Below are 24,946 nucleotides of genomic sequence, written 5' to 3'. Positions count from 1 at the left end.
GTTTGTTTCTCCTTTGGTAGCATGCAGAGTACCTTCTGGACCTGAGACAATAGCTTGTGGGGTAAAGTCTCTATGTGGGTACCGGCTGGATTTCCCACATTCAGTGATTTGTTACAGGTGCTGTCTTCAGCAGTAGGGCCTTGCCACCAGTTTGTGGAGAGCTACCTAGAGTGTTGGCAAGAGCCTGGGTTGTTCGGGGGTTCCCATAGGACCCCTTTGACCAGCAACTCAAATGTAATCCATTTCTGGTACTGGAGGCTTCATTTGATGATGAGAGCTGTCCAGATGGGGTTCTGTTCCCCCCATTATTTGGTGGTTTTATTTAAATTGCCGTCATATATTTAAATATTTTAGGAAGCTTCTACTGCATTGGGCTTCTATACTACCCCTTAAATGGCCCTTCATTTTAGCTGCCTGTCCTCATATCCTCTCTCATCTGTGCCCTTTCCCCTTCCCCACTTGATCCCCTGTTCCAGTTGTCCTCCCCCCATCTCTCCTATAATTATTTATTCTGTTTCCCTTTCCTAGGGAGATGTATCTCTTCCTGCTAGTCCCTTACTCTCTACCTGACCTCTGTGGTTCTGGATTATACTTTGGTTATTATTGACTAAATAGCTAATATCCACATATAAGAGAATACATACCATTTTTGTCTTTCTTGGGTTACCTCACTTAGTATGATTTTTTTTTTCTAGTTCTGCCCATTTACCTGGGACTTTTACAATTTCATTTTTTTAAAAAAAACAGCTGAGTAATACTCCATATTGTAAATGCACCATATTTTCGCTATCCAATCATCTGTTGAGGGACATCTAGGTTGTTTCCAATTTATGGCTATTATGAATAAAGCAACAATGAACATGGTTGAGCAACTGTCTCTGTAGTAGGATACCCAAGAGTGGTATAGCTGGATCTTGAGGTAGATCAATACTCATCTTCCTGAGGAACCTTGCCACATTGATTTCCATAGTGGCTGTACAAGTTTGCAGGCTCACCAGCATGGATAAGTGTTCCCCTTACTCCAAATCCTAGCAAGCATGAGTTGTCATTTGTTTTATTGTCTTAGTCATTGTGACAGGCGTAAGATGAAATCTAAATCAAGAAGGCCTTTTTTTTTTTTTTTTTTTTTTGTTAGCTTGGAGATTGGGTAAAACAGAACAAAGCTGAGACATAAACTTAGGATATAATCTAGTATAGATATGAGAGGAGGACATAAATCATACAAAATTATGGCAGCGTAAATGAAAAAGAAGCATCTAGAACAGTGGTTCTCAACCTATGGATCGCGACCCCTTGGGGAGCAGATATTTACATGATGATTTATAACATAGCAAAGTTACAATTAGGAATAGCAATGGAAATTTTGTGGTCGAGGGTCATAAGAGACGCTGTATTAAAAGGACGCAGTGTTAGGAAGGTTGAGAAGCATAGAAAGCAGACTGATGTGGTTTGATGGTGATTACATTTGGAAAGTAGTGGTTGGTAAGAGGAGTTAGTAAATCATCTAGATTATCTACCGAGACTCTTGAGAGTCATTGCAAAAATAATGCCTGGTAGAATAGCTTCTAAGACATGGTGTCCTTTCTATGTGAGAATCTGCAAGCAACTATGTGCTTGCACAGTCTTTCCAGGATTGCTAAGGAGATACTTCCATGAATAATCTACAGTGTCTATGAGCTAGGAGTTGATATTCAAATCACTATTGGAAATGCTTAGGTCAATTTTGAAAAATTAAGTTATAGTTATTTTTATTATAGAATATCCAGTTCGAGAATTAATAGAAAACTACAGATTTTAATTTTTTTTCTTTTTTCTTTTTTTTTTTTTTTTTTTTTTTGAGACAGGGTTTCTCTGTGTAGTTTTGGTACTTGTCCTGGATCTCACTCTGTAGCCCAGGCTGTCCTCGAACTCATAGAGATCCGCCTGGCTCTGCCTCCCAAGTGCTGGGATTAAAGGCGTGGGCCACCACTGCTCGGCTCAGATTTTAATTTTTGCATAGTTAGATTTTTGCTAAAGAAACTCAAATAACTTGTGAACCATTTAATGTATAAATTAGTATCTATATTTTATTTTATTTAATCTTTATGAGTGATTTGCCAGCATGTATATCTGTACACTGTGTGTGTGCCTAGTGCTGGAAGAGGCTAGAAGAGGGTGTTAGATCCCCAGGAACTGGAGTTACAGACCATTGTGAGTTGTCATATGGGTCCTGGGAATCAAACCCAGGTCCTGTGGAAAAACAACCACTTCTCTTAACCACTGAACCATCTCTTCAATCCCCTAATAACCATATCTTTTAAAAAAGAAATTTTTAGAGGCTAGAGAGATGGCTCAGCAGTGAAGAGCACTTGTTCTTACAGAGAACCTGGGTTTCCTTGCCAGGACCCACATGGTGACTTACAACCATTTGTAACTCCAGTTCTGGGGATCTGATGAAGACACCAGGCATGGATGTGGTGGGCATACATACACAAAGGCAAATACTTACATATAAAATAAACAAATAATTTAAAAATATTTGGTTTTGTTTTATACAAATGTTTTATATGTATACTTTTTTCTTTTTTTTTTTTTTTTTTTTGCATTTATGTACGTGTGCTGCATGGCTTCCAGGTACCTGTGGAGGACCAAACAGAGGACCGGATCCCCTAGAACTGAGGTTACAGACAGTTGTAAGCTCTCATGCAGGTGCTAGGAACTGAACCTAAGTACTCTGCAGGAGCAACCAATGCTCTTAACTGCTAAGTCATCTTTCCATTCCCTATAAAATCTAGTCACTGTAGATACTAGATTGCTTAAGAGCACTTACATTCTCTTTTTAGTTTTCATTTTTCCAGCATTAGGGACTAAACTTAGGACTTTGCTTGTTCTTGGCAGTTGTCCCACTACTTAACCATAACCCCAACCCTTGATGCTTTTGACCCTGGGTCTTCCCCTGTAGCCCAAGCTGACTTTGAGTTAATCCTCGCCTTTGCCACTTTATACTACTGGGATTCCATGTGGATTACTATACTTGGCTTAGATTGCTTAGTTTTTGGTTATTGTAATCTATGAAACCTGTTTATTAATGCTAATACTAATAATTACTACTTATTAAGTACTTTTCCTGTGCTTGGCTAAGCTCTTTTTGTTGATTTTTCTCATTCTTTACAATAACCATAGCGATTAACTATTTTCATTATGAGGAAGCAAAATTTAGAGATGTCATCAATTTAGAAAAGGCTGTGTGCATATGAAGAAAACAATATAGCTGAAATTAAGGAAGCTTGAATATAGAGTCTTCTGGTCATAACATGATGTTTTATAATTACTTTTAAACTTTATTTTCTTCCTTTTTGTTTATTCTAACATAGTTGGAGTCTATGGGCTTAATTTTGAATTTAAATCCAGTACAGCTAGGCATATTCTCATACTTGGTAACTGAATTTTATTGACTGATTATTAATACAAGTATTAAGTCATCCTGTCGAGAATTTACTTTAAGACTGGAGTGCAGCTCAGTTGATAGCATGTCTGTGTAGCATTTGTGAAGTCCTGGGCCTGATGCTGCATGCCTCTGATTCTACTACAGGGAGAGGGAGGCAGGAGGATCAGAAGTTTCAGGTCCTTCTCACTTACCTGGGGAGTTTGATATATGTACCCTGTCTAAACAAACAAAAACAGTTTTTAAACTGTCAGGCAGAATCCAAACCAAAAGTGTTTAATGCACTTTTACTGTTTAGACCAATGAACATATGATTTCTTTAGTTTCAGCCCAGTAGTTTAGACTTGTGATATATAGAATTAAAAAGTTACAAAGGGTCTCTTGCCTTGATATCTAATGCTAAGGTGTAAAAGGGACTGTTAGAAGTTCATTTATGTGGTCTCGTCTAGTAGGGATCGTGAAATAGTCTGTGTAGCCAGTTAGTAAATAGCTTTGAAAGCCATATGGTCCTTTCTGCAACTTTGCAAGTGTTTGAAAGCAGCTGTAGATAATATGTAAACAAGAGAGAGAATATCATCCAATAAAGCTACAAAACCAGGCAACAGATTAAATTTGGCACATGTGACCAATCTCTGCTCTGGAGAGTCTTCTAATTTCTAACTGAAACTGAGGTTCATGTATGACAAAGCATGTATACACAGTGGGAGTTTTCCTTCTTTGAATGGATTGACGCAAATAAATGTGCCAAAAGTCATCATAGTATGAAGGGATCGGTACCTAAATAGTGAAGCATACTTTTTTAATAGCATTTTTATGACCACTTAAATTATTTTATTATTCCAGAATATACATGTATATATTTCCACATTAAAATTGTTACTTTTAGTCTTGAAAAGCAAATCTAGTGTTTGAAATTTTCACTAATTCTGATGTTTCCTTTTCCATATCATAGTTAGGAAGGCTTATTATAAAAGGATGTGGCACATAACTGGGTGGTGATTTTGAATTTATTTTTAAGATGTCGGTAGATAGACAAATTAAATTGCTTTGTTGTTGTTGTTGTTTTTCCTCAAGACAGAGTTTCTCTGTATGTAGCCTTAGCTGTCCTGGAACTCACTGTGTAGATTAGGCTGGACTTGAACACACAGAGATCCACCTGTCTCTGCCTCCTGAGTTCTGGGATTAAAGGTGTGCGCCACCACTAGGTGGCTAGTTTGATTGTATAAACATGTACAGTTGAATTACTCTGGTTATTAAAAGAGTTCTCTGGTTTTGGTGTTATGTAGAATTCGCATTATAAATGGTTAGATACAGTGCCCTTTGATGCTACAAAATTTTAGCAAATGTCATTTATGGTTGTGTCTAATATGGTATATTAGACATTAAGTATAGAATATACTTATTGTTCTCAGAGATTCGTCAGCGAACTGCAGCTCAAAGAAACCTTTCCTCAGCACCAGCAAGCTCTACTCAGGGCCCTCCTCCACAAGTTCCAGTATCTCCTGGGCCATCAAAGGATGCTTCAGCTCCTGGGGGACCTCCAGAAAGGACTGTTGCTCCAGCTTTACCCAGGCGCCTTGGATCCCCTGCTACTTCAGTGCCTGGAATGGGTAAACAGAGCACTTAATGTTATTTACAGTTTATATTGTTTTCTCTGGTTACCAATAAAATGGGCCATTTTCAGACACTATGGAAATGGCATTTCATTTGGAAATAGCAGAGCAGTTATCTGATTAAGCAGGAGTTCCATATTCAATTAGCTATAACTCTTTACAGCTGGCACCTTGTGATACCAAAACCTATTTCTTGAGCTCATTTAACTGTTATGGCTTCTTTGTTTAAATGGCAATAAAACTTTGTAGCATTCTGTAGTCTACAGTGTAGCATTATCTTTTTATATTCAATTCTTAGAATGGCTCCAGATTTATATATGGTAGGGATAGAGGAGAGCACTTTAGCAAGTACTCATATTCTTTGCTAATTCCTCGTATAGACACTAAAACATGACAATTACCATATTTCAGGAAAAATATTCAAGCATTGTAGTGTCTGATATTACTTTTGTAAATATGAGCTAGTAGATTTTTTTCTCTTAAGTCATGGAACTATAGTGTTTTCTGATAGGTTCCTTTTAAGTTCTCTTAATAGTGTGATAGATCTGTAGATTTTATTCAGGGGTGTAACATATGGCCAGCTACTTTTTTTTTTTGAAGTGTGATTAGGGCATGGAAATCTATTCACTGCTTTAGCAGATGATGTTGTTTCATGTAGATTTCCATGCCAGATTATTAAATAAGGGTAAACTGTATTTTATTTATGGTATTTAATTCTAATACAGGTACTTTAGTACTTCATAACTAATTGCTACTATATAAATAGAGTAATGTTTTTGAGAGTAGACACTACTTTAATCAGGTGAGTTATTAGAGCATTTATGTAAATAAAAAGCCCCAGTGTTATTTATGATAGATTCTTGCTTGTGTTCCTGTAAAAATTCAACTAACATTTTAGAAGACTAAGAAACTATTGATTTACAAATTAAAAGAATTGACTATAAATGGAATGCATAAAATATTAGTATTTAAAATGATTTTAATAATACATCAAAATTTTATGTATAATGATAAAAATAGTCATATATTTTGTGAAATTGAGAAAGTTTAATTGATTGAAAACAGTTCATTTTCCAGTTGTTATTTAGGTGATTTGAGATACCCATAATTTGTAAATTCAAGTTTTGGTTATTTAATGTAAGAACTTCGGGTGAGAATCTTTGACTCGCATGCAGCTTACCCACTTACATAGTTGTAAAGACGACACTGTATAGCATAGGGCTGGCTATACAAGCAACTGTAGCTTAGATTTCATGTACATGTAAGTAAAGCATGTGCTGCCTAAGTTTCTAATTAGTTTCTGTGGAAATACTGTTTATATTGTACATTGCCAAAAATATGAATTAGTTAAATAATTTATTATAGAGAAAATTAATAATTCATTTTTCTATTCCAACATGTTTGTGAGAGAATCAATTTAATGTATATTACCGCAGTGCTTCCATATGTTTGAAAATTAATAACCAGCAGGTACTTGATAATTTGCCAAACTGTAAAGATGCCCAGTATTCCTACAATAATTGCTGTTGATGGTTATTATTTACTGTTCCCCATGACAACATGTATTAAGGTGCATTATTTTCAAAGTTACCAAGTTATTTAACCAAGTTATTACCAAGTTGCAGGAAGCTTAAGATACTTTAATGAAATCTTTTATGTATTCAGATTGCTTTGTGTACATGTTCATTTTAAATATGTAAAAGTAAAATACTTGAGTAAGTTAAGTTGATGTGAATGCTTTCAAAATTCATTTGGAAACTGGGAATGTAGCTCAGTGGTAGAATGTTTGCCTGAGTACTATACTAGCTACACATACATTTTTATGTTTCCTTTTAATTTTTTAAATTTAGCTAAGTATTTTCTGATTTCTGTTTTGATTCTGATTTTCATCCTGAGTTAGTTAGATATGTTACATAGTCTTAAATATTTTGTGAGTTTTAAGATGTTTCCTGTTGGTGATTCTAATTCTTTTGTAGTCAGAAAATATACTGTGTGCTGTTTGGATCTGATTAAACATATTAAGACTTGTATAATGACCCATTACATTATACCTTGGTAACTGCTTTCTCTCTGCTTGAAAAAAAAACATCTATTTGTTCCTGTTGGGTAGACCATTTATAAAAGTCCATTAGATAAAGCTGTTAGTAGTGAGTGTTCAAGTTTTTTTTTTCTGATTTTATGTAGATTTAATTTTTTATCAATTATTGGTAGGAAAATGTTAAAACCTTCAACTGTAATTTTATATTTCTCTATTTTTTCTTGAATCTCTATTAGTTTTTGTTTCATGTGTTTGAAGTTCTGCTATGATGCATTTACATGTTTGGCATGGTTCTTTTTTTTTTTTTTTTTTTTTTTCCGAGACAGGGTTTCTCTGTGTAGCTTTGCGCCTTTCCTGGAGCTCACTTGGTAGCCCAGGCTGGCCTCGAACTCACAGAGATCCGCCTGGTTCTGCCTCCCGAGTGCTGGGATTAAAGGCGTGCGCCACCACCGCCCGGCCCTTCTTTCATTCTTTATGTCCTACTTTTTCTGCTACTTCCGTGTTTGTTTGGTGGCTGCCTGGCTAGCTGGCCCTGGTCATTTCCTTCAATTTCTTCTCTCTCGAGCCTAGATTCCTACGCCTGCTTATTATCTCTGCCTGCCTCCTATCCCTCTGTGCCTAGCTGTTGGCTGTTCAGCTTTTTATCAGACCAATCAGGTGCATTAAGCAGGCAAGGTAAAACAACAACACATTTTTACATAATTAAACACATGCAGCATAAATAGATGTAGCACATCTTTGCCTACTTAAACAAATGCAACATAAACAAATGCAACACACCTTTACACAGTTAAAGTCATATTCCACAACACTTAAGTGATTTTTTTTTCTTCATGTTGTCTTCAACACTGTCATGTGAATTTGAGCTGCATTGGTTTCCCTAGACTTCCCATGCTATCTTTTCAGCTCTGGGAGACAGCTGTAGTTCCTCTGGGGTTAGCCCCCTTCCTCTGTTTAGAAACTGTCCGTAAGCAGAAGGCTGGTCCGCTTGCAGGGTTTGTCTTGGTTTTAAGTTTTCTAAGGGAAATTTAACCTATATTGCTTGATAGACATGTTGTTAATTTTTAATATGCTTCATCTATTTCTCACAGTCTTTGGGGAAGGTAACCCTAATCTGTTACTCTGAGTCCGAAGTAAAAGTCTCTAAATTATTACCATAGGCTTTTAGGAGTAGGGTATTTTAAAAATTAGTTTGTATAGAACCCAACTAGTTTCATATCCTAATAAATTACATTGGTGGTTCTGATGTACATATATAGTAGATTTTTATAGTATGGTTCATTAAACATTTAATGCTGTATAGAGATTTATAAGAGTTAGTATTTTATTGTTTTAAAATCTTTCAAATGTTCTAACACACCTAAATCACTTTGGCAGTTGAATTAAATCTTGCGTATGTATCTTATATATACAAATTTCATGTATTTTTGTTTATTTGCTAGGCCATCATCCTCCAGGTCCACCCTTAGCAAGACCCATTCTCCCCCGAGAACGAGGTGCTCTGGATAGAATTGTTGAATATTTAGTTGGTGATGGTCCACAGAACAGGTAATGTTTGCTAAGCTAGTAGATTAAGGGACATGAAAAAAAATTATTGGCTGTGTATGTATATATCTGTGATGTTTTGTGGCTTGTATTTGTACATTTAATTCTGCTATCATATTAGAGCAGTTGAATTATTTTGTTCAAACTATTAAACTTGAAGAGAGCAAAAATAGCAAAACCCTGGTAGGTTAATGAGAAATTGATTTTTTAATGTGTGTCACTGTTGTTGGTGATGATGGAAATACTACCAATAGTAATGAAAACAATTTGCATTATTTAACTCTTACTGTTTTTCAGATTATTATATTACTTGGTCCTTACCATAAATCTAGGAAGGTAGTTATGAGTGTGCAAAGCATTTGTAGGCTTTCAAAAAACTCATGGGACAGTAGAGTACATGTTTGACAGCTTTACTTGTTGGTATTAGTTTCATAAAGGAAACATAGTTTAATTCTAATATAAGTTGTATGTTATTCAAAACAGAATGATTTGATTAAGCCAAGACTCTGTTGAGTTCTGATGATAGAACAGAAAATGGGAATGATGTTTAAGTGTAACTGATAATGAGAAAGGAACAGGAACCACATCATATAAAAATTTATTATTGGCCTTAATTATATAGAATTAAATATATTTATTTTCTGCAAGATTTCACAGGGCTTCTTTTTATTTTATTTTTTATATTTGTTGTGAATCTCTAAGAAGGTTGCATTAGCCGGGCGGTGGTGGTGCACGCCTTTAATCCCAGCACTGGGGAGGCAGAGCCAGGCGGATCTCTGTGAGTTCAAGGCCAGCCTGGGCTACCAAGTGAGCTCCAGGAAAGGCACAAAGCTATGCAGAGAAACCCTGTCTTGAAAAACCAAAAAAGAAAAAAAAAGAAGGTTGCATCATTTCTGACTTTATGAAATCACAAATTTGGAAGCTATCATACCAAGGAATAAATCACTGAGGAATTTAAGTGTTTTGTTGCTAAACTTTTTTAAAAAACATTTTTTTTATTATCTTTTAAGTTGTGTGTATGTATGTGTGTCTGTGTATATTAATGTAGGTACACAAAGAAGCCAGAGGCATGAATCCCTGGAGCTAGAGTTCCAGGTGGTTGTGAACTGTCTGTTGTAGGTGCTAGGAATCAAACTCAGGTCTTCTGGAAGAGCATTATATACTATGATCTTAACTGCTGAGCCATTTCTCAAGCCCTTGATTACTAAACTTGTTTCTTTTGACTTAGGATATATTCAACTGTTCTTTAGTTTATTTTTAATATCATGTATAAACTATATATAGATATCTATGCACACACATATATACATCAATTTATATATACATGCATACATTTAAATGCTTTATGTTCTGTGTTTATTCTATTTTTAAGTGTTTATTTATTAGGTGCTGGGAAAAGAACTCAGGAGTTTGCACATGCTAAGCAAGCATCCTCTCAATGAGCTATACTGCCACTTCTTAAATTATATTTCAAACTGGTTGAAATTTTGGTTTTGGTTAACTTCAGCTTTTGCTTAAGGAGTTTTTTTTTTTTTTTTTTTTTTTTTTTTTTTTTTTTTTTTTTTTTTTTTTTTTGGTTTCTCTGTGTAGCTTTGTGGCTGTCCTGGATCTCGAGCTCTGTAGACCAGGCTGGCCTCAAACTCACAAAGATCCTCCTGCCCCTGCCTCCCGAGTGCTGAGATTAAAGGCGTGTGCCACCACCGCCCGGCTGAAGGAGTGTTATTAATGATTTGCTAACATTTGTTTATTAGGCATAGTCATCTTTTTTGATATAAGTCGCAGTGGCTGAGTGGCCTCTCTGGTGAGCTTTGTCTGTAGTTGTAACCAGTGTGTTGTTTTCCCTTGTGGTGTAGGTATGCTCTCATATGTCAGCAGTGTTTGTCGCACAATGGCATGGCTTTAAAGGAAGAGTTTGAATACATTGGTAAGGATTTTTGGATAGTTAGGTTTAAATATTTTACTCTTAAATATATTATTCTCATCTACTCCCGTGTAATATTTTATTTTAGGTACTGCCTGTACATATTGACCAGGTACATTGTCTCCTTATTTAATACTAAAAATGAAGGAGAAAAGCTAACTCAATTCCTTTTTAAAATGCACAGCTTCTAGGCTAGCTGTTTTCAGATATTCTGCTACCCAGACCCACCTATAGGGAGTCTGATTTAATTACTGGGGTGGCATCTAAGCATTAACGTATACTTTTAAGATCACCAATTATTTTCACACGCAGCCATTATTATATGCTCACGTGATAAATTTTGCTGTAGGGATATAACACACTATATCTTCTTGGACAAGATTCTGGGTTTTAAAATATGTAATTATTCTATTGACTAGAAATGCAAGTTCAGTCAAGTATTTAATAATTTATATAGTTTTGCTATTAAACTGCACTTGTTATACCTTTTCTACTTTAAAATTAATATTTGAATTCTCATAGTAATCATATAGTATGCTTTAAAATTAATGTTGATTAGAACACCTATTGTAATAGTAAGGTAACAAATTCAGAAGTTATGAACTTATAACTTGAGTTTGACTATTTATAAAAGTAATCTTGTGAGTTATCTGGTTTGTTCTTGAAATTTGGTTGATTTTTTTTCTTTATTTAAAAAAATTCTATGCAGCTTTTCGATGTGCCTACTGTTTTTTCTTGAATCCTGCAAGAAAAACCAGACCTCAAGCTCCACGACTTCCAGAGTTTAGTTTTGAAAGGAAGCAGGCAGTGGAAGGCTCAAGTTCAGCTGGTCCCATGTCATCAGAAAGTGTACCCTCACCAGAGAGTCAGTTCAGTGAAGGTAGGAATCTGTTAACTGAAGTGTTTGTCTTGGTACTGTGTGTAGCTTAATAATAAGAGCACAACACTTACAAAATGACAATGGGTTAATTTATGGAGTTCTTCAGCATGCATATGTCAGCTATTGCACTGATGGCTTCTTCTGTGATTGATATGATTGATGTGTTTCAGTTTTCAAATGCAGATTATGTTGTGATCAACAGCATTTAGCACCAGTCGGCTGAGCTGTGTATGGAATGAACTCTTCTGAAGTCCAAGAGACTTATTAGTGATGCTTTCGTGGAATCATTTGGTGTGTCTAAATGAAGCACTGAAATCATGAAACAACTGTTCTAAGGACAAAATATTTAGAATGTGTGTGGGTAGAATAGGTGTATGTCTACCGTTCAGGTTGGTCATTGGTAGAAATGACCAGAGAGCAAGAAACTTAGGAGTTGGAAAGTCATCTTTGCATGTTTTGGACAACTTGGTTAATAGTAATAGCACTTTGTTTCATTTGGACAGTTTATTAGAAGTCCATGAGCTTAACAGTGCCTGTGATAAAGGAGTCACTTTGTTGTATGGAAATAAGATTTATCAGAGCTTGTGTTTTAGAATTATTCTTGCAAGTCTATCTTAAGAATTCTTAAGGAAGTTTCATGAAAAAATGGAAAAGGTGAAATAGAAAACTGCCAGCTATTTCTCGTTATTAGTATTCACTCATTTTTTTGTTACTCAGTTCTAAATTATGAAGATGTCTAAAATTATGAAATAGACCATAGTATTTTGGTACTGTTGCCTAGTGTATAAAAACATCCTGGAAGTTCACAAATTTAGTAGCAATTATCATTTATATACTTTTGATTTATCTTTCATAAAAGCATTAAAATTGCTTTAGCTGGATTATATGAAGCAGTGAATATTTTAGATTTCAGAAGGTTAGTATGAGAGTCAAGGGTTTTTTAAACTTTGAGGAATGAACCTGAAATATGTGTGGAATTGGGCTTGGCTTTGGCTTACTAACAAGTGTCAAAGTGAACATGAATACAGACAGCTGTGACTGAGCCTGTGTCCTTCCAACGCTGAGTGAATGCATCTTCATCTCCAAGTCTGCAGCATCAACTCCAAACACAGTGTCAACCTTGTTTTTTTGGCTTTAGTCATGCTCTGAGCTGCATGCTGACACATGCAAACCATCTGCCTTGGCATTGCGGCCTCTTGGAACTGAGAATAAAGGGTTTTATACCGAAGATGCCTAGAGGAAAAACCTGAAGTCCCTTTCATGAGTAACCTTGCTTATGAAAGCTAAAGTGAATGCTTGAAAGCCAGTAGTATTTTTTGTTTGATTTTTTTTCAAAAGAGGAGAAGAAAAAAAACTCCAATAAAATATAAATCTTGATAATGGGTCCTATTCTTTATTTCTTCTACTAAGGTCAAGATGGATAGTTAGCAAACAACACACAGCTATACCTTTCCTTCTCATCTAATCTAGGAGGAACAATACCTCAGATGTCTCATTTTCTATCTGAAATCTCCGGAATGAAGTCTAACTGGCTCAAAGTGAACCCCAGTAAGGTAATGTTAATAGGTGAAGACTAAACTTGAGGCAGGGTCTGATGACTCCTTAGTACTAAAAGCTGAAGCAGTAATTCCATTTTGCTAAGGACGTTTCTATAGAGTCGTAACTTTTTCATACTTCTCTTTGGATTCATCAGAGTGGCCGGCCACCTTTTTTCTTCTTGTTTCTTCAGAAGATGGAAACTTTTCTCCAAGACTCCTATTATTACACTACAATACAGTTATCAGTCCAAAGATGGATCCTATAGTAAATGATGCCAAGTATTTCTGATGAACAAAAAGAGCTGCATTTATTTTAAACACTGGTGGTTAAATTGAGCTATCAAATAAGACAATATGATTTCAGTCATCAACTTTATGCTAATAGCCAATGTAGTTGGAGATTAAAGTTCTAATTTCTAAATTCATCAGTGTTATAGGAAAGTGAGGACTGAGCAGAAATTTTGTTTTCCTTTTGTATTTTTAAAGCATATTGAAATAACTTCTTGAGAGCAGGAACTAGTCAAGATATGTTGCTGAATTTACAGAATTTACACTGGAAAGATAACTTGCTTCTGATCAATGATCTAGAACTAAGAACTTTTCCTCCCAGTCTGTGCCACATGTCTCTGCAGTTAAGTTTTGTCTGGATTCTGATATTAGAAGAATTCACATTTAGGATGAGGTTTTTAAAAGTTTTCTATCATTTAGATTTGTGGAATCTTGTCAAATTTTTACCAAAGAGACCTAGAAGAAATTCCTGTTAATCCTTGAACTTTTTTACACTCTAGAATCGTAATCCAGATACTTTGATAACATAACAAAAACACAAGAAACTAGGTGTATTAATTGCTATATTTTTAAAACTGTACTAGTTACCAAAAAAGGACTTGCTTTTAGATTATTTCCTTTTATGATTAGATGATAATGTATAAATACACAATCCATAAATACATAAAAAATTAATTCTGCCAACTGACATTAAAGTAAGTGGTTGATTGGTTTTTTCCTATCCCCAAAACTGGGCTCAGCAAACACACTTGCCATGAAAGTTTGATGAGGCAGGTTTGATCCCTTGAGTCTGCAGAAAGGTGGAAAGAGAGAACCTCTCCACAGGGTCATCCTTTGGTTTTGACACGCATGCTGTGGCACATGCACCACCCCAGCACTAATAATGATGATAAATAAAACCCTTTCCAAAATGCTTCATAGCTAGCATTCTCTTCACAGATGTAGTCATCAGAGCAGCAAGGTCTCCACATTCTTGTGTCAGTTTAGTGGTTCTGTTTTTGCTGCCATGTTTGAAAAAAACATTGTTTCCATTACTTAATTATGTTTGTCTAGGTCCCAGGTAATTGCTTTAGTTGAAAATAATCTTTTATTCACTCGATAATATGAAAATTCATGCCTTCTATCCAATACTGATAGTTAAGTAAACTTTATATAATATAAAATTTGATAACCTGATATCTATTCTTTTTTTTCTTATTTGCAAACTACTGTTACTATTAGGTTACAATGAATGAATAAGAATTGTTTTTAGTGTTTTTCTTATGATGCTTTAGGAAATTTTACCATTTGATAATGAAAATTTTGTTGGCTCCTGTTTACATAAAAGACTTCTCATTAAAGCTTCAACCTTTGTTTATGTTGAGCTTTCTGAATAATTTGGTCTTCTGATTCCTTTTTGTAAACACTTCCACCCAATGGTTTAGGTGGTTTAAGTCATTGCTCTGTAATGAAACTCTTAATTGTTTTAATTGAATTGTTTACCAATGATAAATAACTAGATAATAGTCTATGTTTTGAATTTTAACTATTTTTTGAAAACTGGTTATAATTTAATTGGGTTATTTATTGAGTCATTTTTATGAATTGTGATGAAATTCATGCCTTTGTTCCTTAAATATATTGATCCTAAGGAAGGCAAAAATGTCTTCTTTACAATCTATGACTTAAAGATTGAAATTGTCGGTTTTAACTTAATAATGGGAAGGAATATGTATAGTGTACATGTATAGTGAGCACTGATATGTTAAAAAGGCCAAGTTTTGGTTTCTCCACAAAGCAAAAACAATTTTTTTTTTTCTAAATTAGTTTTCTTTCTTAAGAGCTAGGATAAAAAATCTAAATTTAAGGTAAGGCTCATATGTTTGTGTGTGTGTGTGTGTGTGTGTGTGTGTGTGTGTGTGTGTGATTGTGTAGGTGAAGCAATAGTATTTTTATTATACAGTTATATTGTTTTGAGTTTGAGTTGTCAAGCTGAGCTGGGGCTAGGCCTAAACAGTCAGTTACTAATTGCTATTTTTTTTTTTTTGGTAGAAAAACACTGCTGTCTTAGTAATATTGGAGTGGATATTATAATAAAGGTGGTGGATAGGATGAGGTCCTTCAGATCACTATTTTGAGTCTTAGTCTTTTGGTATCTTATTGTCAAATACTAATGTCTTTTAAACTGTTATTTTATATTACCAAACTAGTTTAAACTGAAGCTTCATTAAACAAAACAAAACTAATTTTTGTTTTTGTTGTAACAGGCAAATGATGCTCCCATAGAAATAAGTACTCTGGGGATAGTACATGGTCTTCTTATAATGCTCTACTGTTTAAATGTGAAATTGTTATGTGTCTGTTAATACTGTGCACCTGGTCTTTTAGCTCTTGTTTGTGTGGGTCCTGTAAGGTAGGTTTAGCCTCTCACATCAGTGCTAACTGATTTGTGTCATAGGTATGTAACAGGCCATTGTCTTTTTTAGTATTGTTCCCATCAAGATTGTTTTCTATACATCAACCCAAGAGAAGGAAAGTCCTTATAAATAGGCAGTTCAGTTATTTCAGTCATTACTATCATTTCACCAAGTTTTTAGTTTTCCATATATTTTCTGAAATATAATTTTGACTGGAAACTGTGTCATATTTTCTAATTATTGAGACATATGCTTTGAATTCATGTATTATAGATGTTTAAAATTTCTAGTTCCATTCTTTGTATTAGCTTTTTATGCAAACCTAGAATTTTAAAATTAGCTTTGACTTGGTTAAGTTTTTAAAGTTAGTAATATTATAAAAGTTTAATATAATACACTTTGAGCTTTGACTCCTTTGCTGTTGTGTTAGTTGTGTTAGAATTTAGCCAATGGCGTGTGCCTGTGTTCATTTAAACATGGTGTTTGTTGGTTTTGCCCTCTGTTACTAGCTTTTTGTTTTTTCATTTTATATGGCTTGATGGGTTGGTTTCAGAAGGCTTACTACACAAATGACAAAGTTCTTGCTGAATAAATATTGGTTTATGGCCAGAGAGTTGTGGAAAACTGTGGCTCTTAAAATTCTACTGTGAATAAATTCTGTGAGGGTTGAATTACAAATGGTTATAACTCCTAAGTTTTCTGCATTAGAACTTGCTTTTGTAGCAGACATGATTTGTTTATATCCATAGAGTTTCACTTGCCCTTTCTGCTTTTCCTTTCTGCCTGCTCATTTAACAAAACTGAGTGACCTACTGCTTTTCTTCCGTCAACCAGATTTCTCTAATCATGTGTCACAAGTGTCATTTATGATCATTCCTTACTACTTTTTGTGATCACTACTATTTGGATTGTCGTACAGTAAGACATCATTATGTGGATGCCCCTAACTATGGAATCTGGGCCTTTTATTCTGTAAAAGGAGAAATTTGTAACTAATCCTGTAGATGGGAATCCAGGATATCTATTTTAGGAGTTAATACCTTAAAAATATTTTCCAAGTTCTGACAAAAAGTGTGTTTATGCTAAAACCATGGATTTCTAGTATTTCTACAATGGTGTGTATATAATACACATAATTTTCTTGCAAAACTATTTAATTTGTGAAATTTTGGCTATATGTTACAAGGAATTTAGCTAGAATATTTCCTTAAGCAGGCTGGCCTTCCCCCAGATTTTTTTTTTGTATCAATAGCACTTGTAGTTTATCATAAAGAACATTTATGAGTATAGAAATTTTGTCTTTTGCTTAACTAATTTAATTACTTTTCTGCTAGCAAGAATATTAGGTTTATTATGAAAGAAGGGAATGCCTTAAAACTGGAATTTCCCTTTGACTTGAAAACTAGGTGACTCCAGGCCTTTGCTGCTTCTGTCATTTCCTCCTCCAGTTCATTCTTTAATATCTAAAGAATTTAAAAGAGTTTTCTTCATAAACTTTTCATTAAATTACTATTAAGAGATTTAAATTAAAACTCAAAAATAATTAGAAGTTAAAGAGAGTAATACACACAAACTTTTTCTGTGTATAGATAGAAGGGAAAAGACCGTTTTCTTTGTCCTAGCACACAGCATATTCTAATCCCTAAGTTTCAATAGTGAGGGCTTGGATAGGCATAAAGAGAGACAAGATATACAGTTGGAAAGATGGATCTTGACTTCTCATCCTTGAATAATGGAGATGTATATAAGGTCTGGAGAGTACTGCCTATATATACATACATATCTATATGCACATATATACATATACACAAAAGCATACACTTTTTTACACTTAGGTGTAAGGAAAACAATTTTCTGTTCAGTAACATGGGAGATTGTACATTTGTTTTGTTTTCTAGACTCTTGCCTTATTGTCCTAGTTAGGTTTCTCTACTGCTGTAATAAAACACTTAAAAAAAACAAATTTCATGGAAGACACGTTTTATTTACCCTATAACTACCAACTCCCTTGTCACAGTCCATCATTGAGGGATGCTGGGTCAGGAACTCAAGAACCTGGAGGCAGGAACTGAAGTAGAGATTGTGGAGGGGTGCTGCTTACTGGCTTACTCCCTATGACTTGCTCAACTTGCTTTTTTTCCCCCTATTATTTTTTTTTCATTTTTCTTTATTAAATTTTCTACTCACTCCCCATACCCACCCACAGATCCCACGTCCTCCCAACCCCCATCCCTCTCTCCCAAGCCACCCCACAACCCCATATTCCCCAAATCAAGGTCTCCCATGGGGAGTCAGTAGAGCCCGGCACACTGAGCCTAGGCAGGTCCAAGCCCCTTCCCACTGCACCAAGACTGCACAAGGTACCGCGCTGTAGGCACCGGATTCCCAGAAGCCTGCCCATGCACCAGGGATGGATGCTGATTCCCCCTGCCTGGGTGCTCCCCAAACAGTTTGAGCCAAACAACCATCTCCGTATCCAGAGGGCCTAGTCCAGTCCCATGGGGGCTTCACAGCCACCAGTCCACAGTTCATGGGCTTTCCCCAGTGTGGCCGGTCATCTCTGCATGTCCTCCCATCATGATCTCGACGTCTCCCGCCTGCAGACTCCCTCCTCTCATCAACTTGCTTATTTTAAAAATATGACTCAAGGTCACCTGCCCAAGGGTGGCACTGTCCACAGTAGCTGGGCTCCTCCCGCACCAGTCATTAATCAAGATATGCCCTAAGCCCACAGGCCAGTCTGATGGAGGTAGTTCTTCAGTTGAGTTCCCTCTTCTAGGTGTCTCAAGTTTGTGTCTAGTCATCAGAAAAAAAAAAAAAGAAAAAAAAATTAGTGCACTTACAGTATCTCATCCTGTTGGAGCCTTGAGACTGGACGCAGAGCTTACAGATGGATCTTTAGAAGCTTATTGTATATGAAATTATAGAAGTATGGGTTTATTTCCTTCATTTTTTCCTTTATGCTAATTCCTAAGTAATATGCTATAGTTCAGTACTTATTGTAGAAGATATAAAAGGTAAGACTAAAAGGTGTGTGTCTTAGTACATGTATATGTTTGTCTTTGATTTTGCCTTATTTAGCAGTTTTGACATTTGGATATTCCTGAAGTCTCATGTCTTTCTCTTTTCAGAATCTTTAGAAGAACAAGATGTTCTTGGTAATAGTACAGAGCAGGGAGACGACAAAATACCAGTGGCAGAGCAGACAAGCCAAGTGATTGAAAAAACATCTGGTCCAGAGGATCCAGAGGCGAAGCAAGAAGAGACAGAGAATGAAGAAACGTCAACAAATGAAGCCAAGTCAACAGTTCTCACAGCTGATTCTGTTTCTAATCTTGAACCAAGTGGAGAATCTTTGGTGACACAGCAGTAAATAACTCCATGTGCCTTCTACTGGACATTTGTAGTCTTGTTGATGTCAGTTACTGCTTTTTTTTTTTTTGTGGTACTCAAAAAAATGCCTTTTAGATATATGCTTAATACTATTCAAATTCAGATTGCCTAGCAAGTTTAGTGTGTTCAAGTCCTGTCTATTGGGCATTGAAAATAAAAGCATGTGGTATCACTGAATGTGCAGAGACCCACATAGCTATTAGATATTTTGTGCATTCTAAAGTTTAAAAAAAAGCATTTTTGTTTTCTACACTTATAACTTGTAAATAATACCCATTTTGACATAGGAACAATTTTGGCTAGGAATAATTTCTTTAATGGTGTTTAAGGATTGAAACATAATTAAGATTTTGAATACTTCATCATTGAATTTTAACTCCTGAGATATTTGCCAGTGGGAAGGATATATCTATTTAGGTGTTTACATTAAGTGATACTGAAAGCTGTAATCTTAATTACATAGGCATTGGTACGAATTGTCAATAAGAATGCAACTGAACAGTCAAGTGCAGTGTTTCTTTTGATGTCTTTTATTCTGCAGCTGGGCCAAAGGCATGTGATGTATATAGTTAGTTTATGTTTACATATTAACAAATAGGAACTATGTCTGCACTTGACTGTACTTGAATTCTTGGTATTATTTATATTTGTAAAATAATGATATATAAATGAATTGAATTTGTGTGTGCGTGTGTTTTGGAAAATAAAGATGACCTGGCAATGTTTTTTCTTGGTTAAATATCTACACTTCTTCACATAGTGTTTTAATGGATGACTAGCCATCTGAAAAAAAATCTTGGTAGGGAGAGTTCACTGTATGATAAATACATAGTAAATTATGTTTTTGTTTTTCATTTAGATTTTCAAATTCAGAGAAATAAGAAATTTGGTATTTTTAATCAGAAGTTAAAATGTTCTGATTTTGAAACACATTATGCCATTTGTAGTTTTTAACTTTGAGAGACAAATACGTTTTTGAACTAGGCAGTTAGCTGCTAATGAAGCTCACTGGATTGAGTATATATAGCAAGGAGCAGGTGTGAAGATTTTTGATATAGACTAGTTAATCTTAAACACAATCCGATAATTGGTTCTAGCTTCCTTTGCTGTGTCTTCTCCAATATTGAAACAATTAGAAGTGAAGTTATTATGCCATAGGGGAGACATGTTAGCATAGTGTGTCTGGTTTAAATTAAATATACTTTTATCATTTAAAAATTTATTTTTAGATTTAATATCTCATCTGACATATATTAAAGAACCTAGTTTGTTAATAGTCTGAGACATTTTAGTTTGGTGCCCATAAATTCAAGGATGTGGAAGTAGACTTGAATGTCAGCTTTGTAATCCTGGGCATTTCACCTAACCTCTTCTCATTTATTTCATCTGTAAAATGGGAAAAATAATATCTGTTTTCTATAGGTACTGGGATGATAAAAATAGTTTATATGATGTGCCTAGCTTTCTTGCTGGATAACTAATAGATATTAGATTACATGGTAGAAATTATTATTATTATTATTATTATTATTATTATTATTATTATTGAAACTCTTGTGAAATATGGAAGGGCCATAGATTCCTTCTATGGCAGGTAACGAAACTTAAAAAACATGAACATCATATAGTTGAGTTGCCCTGGACAGAAACAGCTTTCTGCATTAATGTCATATGCGTGTGTCTAAATGATAGATTAAAGAAATGGAGAACTGAAACTATGAATTTAACCCTTCTTAAAAAGCTGCGTTTCTTTTTATGAGGGTGAATGTTTCACTTGCATATATGTTTATGTACTGCATTTGTGCCAGGTACTTGCAGAGGCCAGAAGAGGGTACTGGATCCCTTGAAATGAAAGTTACAGATAATTGTGAGCTTCCACATGGGTGCTAGGGATCAAACTTGGCTAGAGGAGCAGGAACTGCCCTTAACCACTAAAGCCATCTCTGCAACTTCATGTAACATTTTTTTGTTTTTAAATTTCACTAGCTCTGTGTGTATGCGTGAGTGAGTGAGTGAGTGAGTGAGTGTGTGTGTGTTAATCGCACCTTGTTGAGTCTTTTTAAAAACATCTGATATACAGTGCTCAAATATGAGTACCTCAGAGAAAAGGTGTTTAGTGATGAAACTGAGGAGATACTATAAAGAAAATCTCCAAAAAGAAATACACAGGGAGGGCTAGAGAGGTGGCTCAGTGGTTGAGCGAGTGTGCTCTTAGAGAGTGCAGGAGTTCGCTTCTCAACACCCAGCCTGGGCACCTCACGCCCACCTGGAGCTCCTGCTATCTGACCTCCTAGGACACCAAAATCATGTGCATTCTCTTCCTCACAGATACACATAATTAAACATAAAAATCCAGATCTGAAAAGGAGGTTAGTAAAGCTAACACAACGGAGAAGTAGTTAGTGTGTTTGAAATCTCATTCTGATGTTATGACAATGCCTGAGGAGAATGAGACGCCCCATTTCTGATTATCAAGACTAGTGTGAATGAGGGAAGCAAGCTGTCAGGCCAGAGTGACAGCTTCCCTGTCCACAGTCAACAGTCATTTTTTAATGTCCCCTCGTTGTGTCCGGTGTGACCTGCAGACAGGGTTTGGCCTCTTCTCCCTGTCTTTCCCCACATCCTCCTCTCAACCCCGTAGCCGGGCTTTGTCCCCTTCCCTGCCGTAAGTGTCAGCTTGCATTGTTTTCTGACCCTCCGCATTTCTCGTGTGTGTCCCTTTGTCTTTGCTCAGGGTCCTTACTGAAGGGTGTCCTGTGTTCTCCTCAGCTCTCTCCACAGTTGGCCTCTCTTCAACCTGTGTATTGAGGGTCTAGCAGGGCTCCACTCATTGAAGACAAATTCTCCACTCGTTTTCCTGCTTGGCAGCTTGATTTGCCTGAGTGCTCTTTTATGAGACAGGGTTTCTTGGTGTAGTTTTGGTGTCTGTCCAGGATCTCACTCTGTAGACCAGGCTGGCCTGGAACCCACAGAGATCCCCCTGGCTCTGCTTCCCGAGTGCTGGGATTAAAGGTGTGCGCCACCACTGCCCGGCTGGCTGAGTGTTCTTTTGCCTTTGAGACACCTTTTTCCTTTTGGTTCTGGACAGATGCTACCATTATCTTCTGGTTTCTTGGTTTTGGTCCTTTGAGTGTTGGTATTCCCTGGCTTTCACCTCCTGTCAGCTCTTCACTCTGCACATTTGTTCTCTGGGAGCTCTCATCAATGCCCAGGGATTTAACAATTACTGTCTGTCTATGAATGTCAGCTCTCTAGCTTGCTCTGCTTCTTTTTCTTCATAGCTTCGTATTTACTCACCTACTGCCATGGCATTGTGAAGTCAGTATATTTGAAAAAGAACGCTTATTCAAACTTGTTTCTCATTTCACCAAATAGCATCAGTATTCAGGCTAGAATTTAGAGTCTGTTCCTTCTTCCTTTCCCTCTGTAGTGCAACTGTCCATCCCAACTTCTTAACCTCCCCGCCCACCCCTCCCCAGAATATTGCAGTATAGCCCAGCTTAGTCTGGAATTTGTGACTTGTGGCCTCAACTTCCTGGGTGCTGACATCATTTCTGTGAGTCACTATGCCTTGCTCTCTTAAACACCTTACATTTATTTTATTTCTCTGTCTCATTTGAATGATATTAATAATAAATTTGCATTGTTCCATCAAACAACATCTGCCTGCTGTATATATGTGTGCTTACACACAAGTTTTTTTTTTTTAAACAGTCCTGTGAAGATTTTATATCTTGAGTTATGGGAAAGAAACAAGATGTAGAGAGAATAAGCAGTTTTCTCTGAGTGAGTTCTACATCTGGTATATGGAAATCAGAGATCTGAATGTAAACAAATGACTAATGGTGACTTTTTCTTGCTAGTCTTTGGAGTTGAACCCATAGCCTCATACATGTTAAGCACAGCTCTGCTATTGAAATATTCTTGCAGCTCTTAAAAGCCTTACATTTAATCATCATGGGATTGCCTTTTAATGCATGCCTCCATGGTCTCAGGTTATGAAATCTACCTTTTAAACTGTCTGTCTTCATCTTGACGCTTTCCTATCCGTTCTATGCAGTTCAGACCTTTGCTTCTGCCTTCCATGATTGCCGTGTTTGAGAGAGATCTGAACTTAGGGTCTGACCGACACAGCCAGTGCAGTTTCCTCCCTCCTCCTCAGCTCGGACATCTCTTAGCATTACAGCTAGTGTCGCTGTCACCTCCCCTCACCACACACATACTTTCAGTATATATACATTATTCTCTTCAGTGCTGATACATACAAAGTTTCTCTCAGCCTCCTAGATGTCCTGAAATACCTCCTGTTTATGTAGATCCTCAAGGAACTCGATATATAGTTGTTGAATTGGAGTAGCTCCACTTGGAATCCAAGGTTGGACAGTTTATTATTCATTAAACTATGATTTTTTTATCATGTACTCATTGTGCATGCACGCCTTCACAGTAGAATCAAGTCTGTAGTCGTGTGTATATGTGTGTGGGGAGACTGATTTTAATTATGTAGTGATTGTCATTAAATACTATACGCTGAGTTCCAGTGCTGAGTGATTGTCAGTTTTAGGTCAGGGACAGTGGGCATCTGAGCCAAGTCAGATCTAACTTAATGCAGGATGATTCTGTTGAACCACTAATTTTTCAGTGTTTCAATTTTGGTAAGTTTAGGACTTCTTTAGCAGCTTTACTTCTCTTTCCAACTGACAGTGCCTAAATATGAGATGACCTGTTAGATTTTTGTATGTATCAGTTGAAGGGGAGAAGGAGGAGGACAGGTGTTTTGAGTGGCTGTGGGTAATGAAACTGCTCTAGGACAACAGCAGAAAAAAATGTAGAAGACATTAGATACAATTCACAAACTAAAGAACCATCAAAAAAATAATTCAAGTTCCAAGTAATAATGAATCAGAGTAGAAATGGTTGTGTATTGAGACCTGTTAGATCATAATTTTATAATTTGATGTATTTCAAGTTTATTAAATTTCTAAGTGTGTTAATACTACTGGTCAGTGGATAAATATATTTTAATTTAGACAGACAGTTATATAAATATGGAAAGGTTATGTCTTTGGAAACAATAAAAACTGAGTGCAGAATTAAAACATTATTTAATTGAATCAATCTGTGAGCAGTTTGTCTTATTATTATTATTAGCTTATTTGAACTAGTTGGCATTTTGTACTTCCATTTTATTTTTCACAGTTACCTTTAACCTTTCTAGGGCCCAAGAGATGAACCAGCAGGTAAAGGTAAGTACCTGCTGCCAAGCCTGATGACCTGTTTGGCTTCCAGGACCCACATGGTGGAAGGGTAGAACCACCTTCCTCAGGCTGGCCTCCGACCTCTGCATGCCTGCTATGGCACATGTATGCCCACACATATACACAAATGAAATCAAGGGAAAAATAAAGACTTAAAGAGCATTGCTGAAGTCGGAGCTGAGAAAGCGTTTTTTTTGTAAGCATGAGGACCTGAGTTTGGGCCTGCAGCTCCTGTGTCAAAGCTGGGCATGGCTGCCTGGGGCCGTCATCCCATCACTGACGGGTGGTGACAGGTGGGTTCAGGAGCACGCTGGCCATCCTCTCCCCGCTTTCCCCTCTGGCATCAAAACTGATAAATGTTGCAAGTACTCTTAGAAGATTAAAAAGTGTTCTCAAAGCATCCCTCAGTCCAGAACTGTGTAAAAGAGGCCAAATTTTTAGCTACTCAAGACTTTTACCAGATCTCTGGCATTTGATTTAGGAAAACTTGAGGAAGACGTATTTTCATGGAAATAAACATTTCTCAGTCTGCTTTGAAGGGTGTTGCAGGCAGGGCGTTTGGTGCACGCATTTGTGATGAGTGCCTCCTGTTGGTCAAGCTTCTGCTCTAGGTGCCGTCCTGTGCATTCTCTTAGGGTTCTCCCAGTGACTT

At 36.3% G+C, this 24,946-nt stretch overlaps 1 protein-coding gene across 3 annotated transcripts in view; it reads left to right on the top strand.

The window, feature by feature from the left end:
- Lnpk (lunapark, ER junction formation factor) overlaps positions 1–20,754 on the top strand; it is a 58,473-nt gene extending 37,719 nt beyond the window's left edge. For 2 of the 3 annotated variants that reach the window (XM_037204886.1, XM_028880620.2), the window contains exons 9-13: positions 4,837–5,034; positions 8,518–8,623; positions 10,474–10,544; positions 11,251–11,421; positions 18,775–20,754. In XM_037204886.1, the coding sequence (XP_037060781.1) occupies positions 4,837–5,034; positions 8,518–8,623; positions 10,474–10,544; positions 11,251–11,421; positions 18,775–19,016 (788 nt within the window). In that variant the 3' untranslated portion in view covers positions 19,017–20,754. Of the gene's footprint in view, positions 1–4,836; positions 5,035–8,517; positions 8,624–10,473; positions 10,545–11,250; positions 11,422–12,891; positions 12,975–18,774 lie in introns of all 3 variants that reach the window. The other variant, XM_037204887.1, reaches the window with a different exon arrangement.
- Positions 20,755–24,946: the final 4,192 nt, after the last annotated feature.

The sequence above is a fragment of the Peromyscus leucopus genome, chromosome 4, assembly GCF_004664715.2.
Source record: "Peromyscus leucopus breed LL Stock chromosome 4, UCI_PerLeu_2.1, whole genome shotgun sequence".
Classification (NCBI taxonomy): Eukaryota; Metazoa; Chordata; class Mammalia; order Rodentia; family Cricetidae; genus Peromyscus; species Peromyscus leucopus.
The sequence above is the reverse complement of the archived record's forward strand: the minus strand, read 5'-3'. Positions and strand labels throughout refer to the sequence as shown.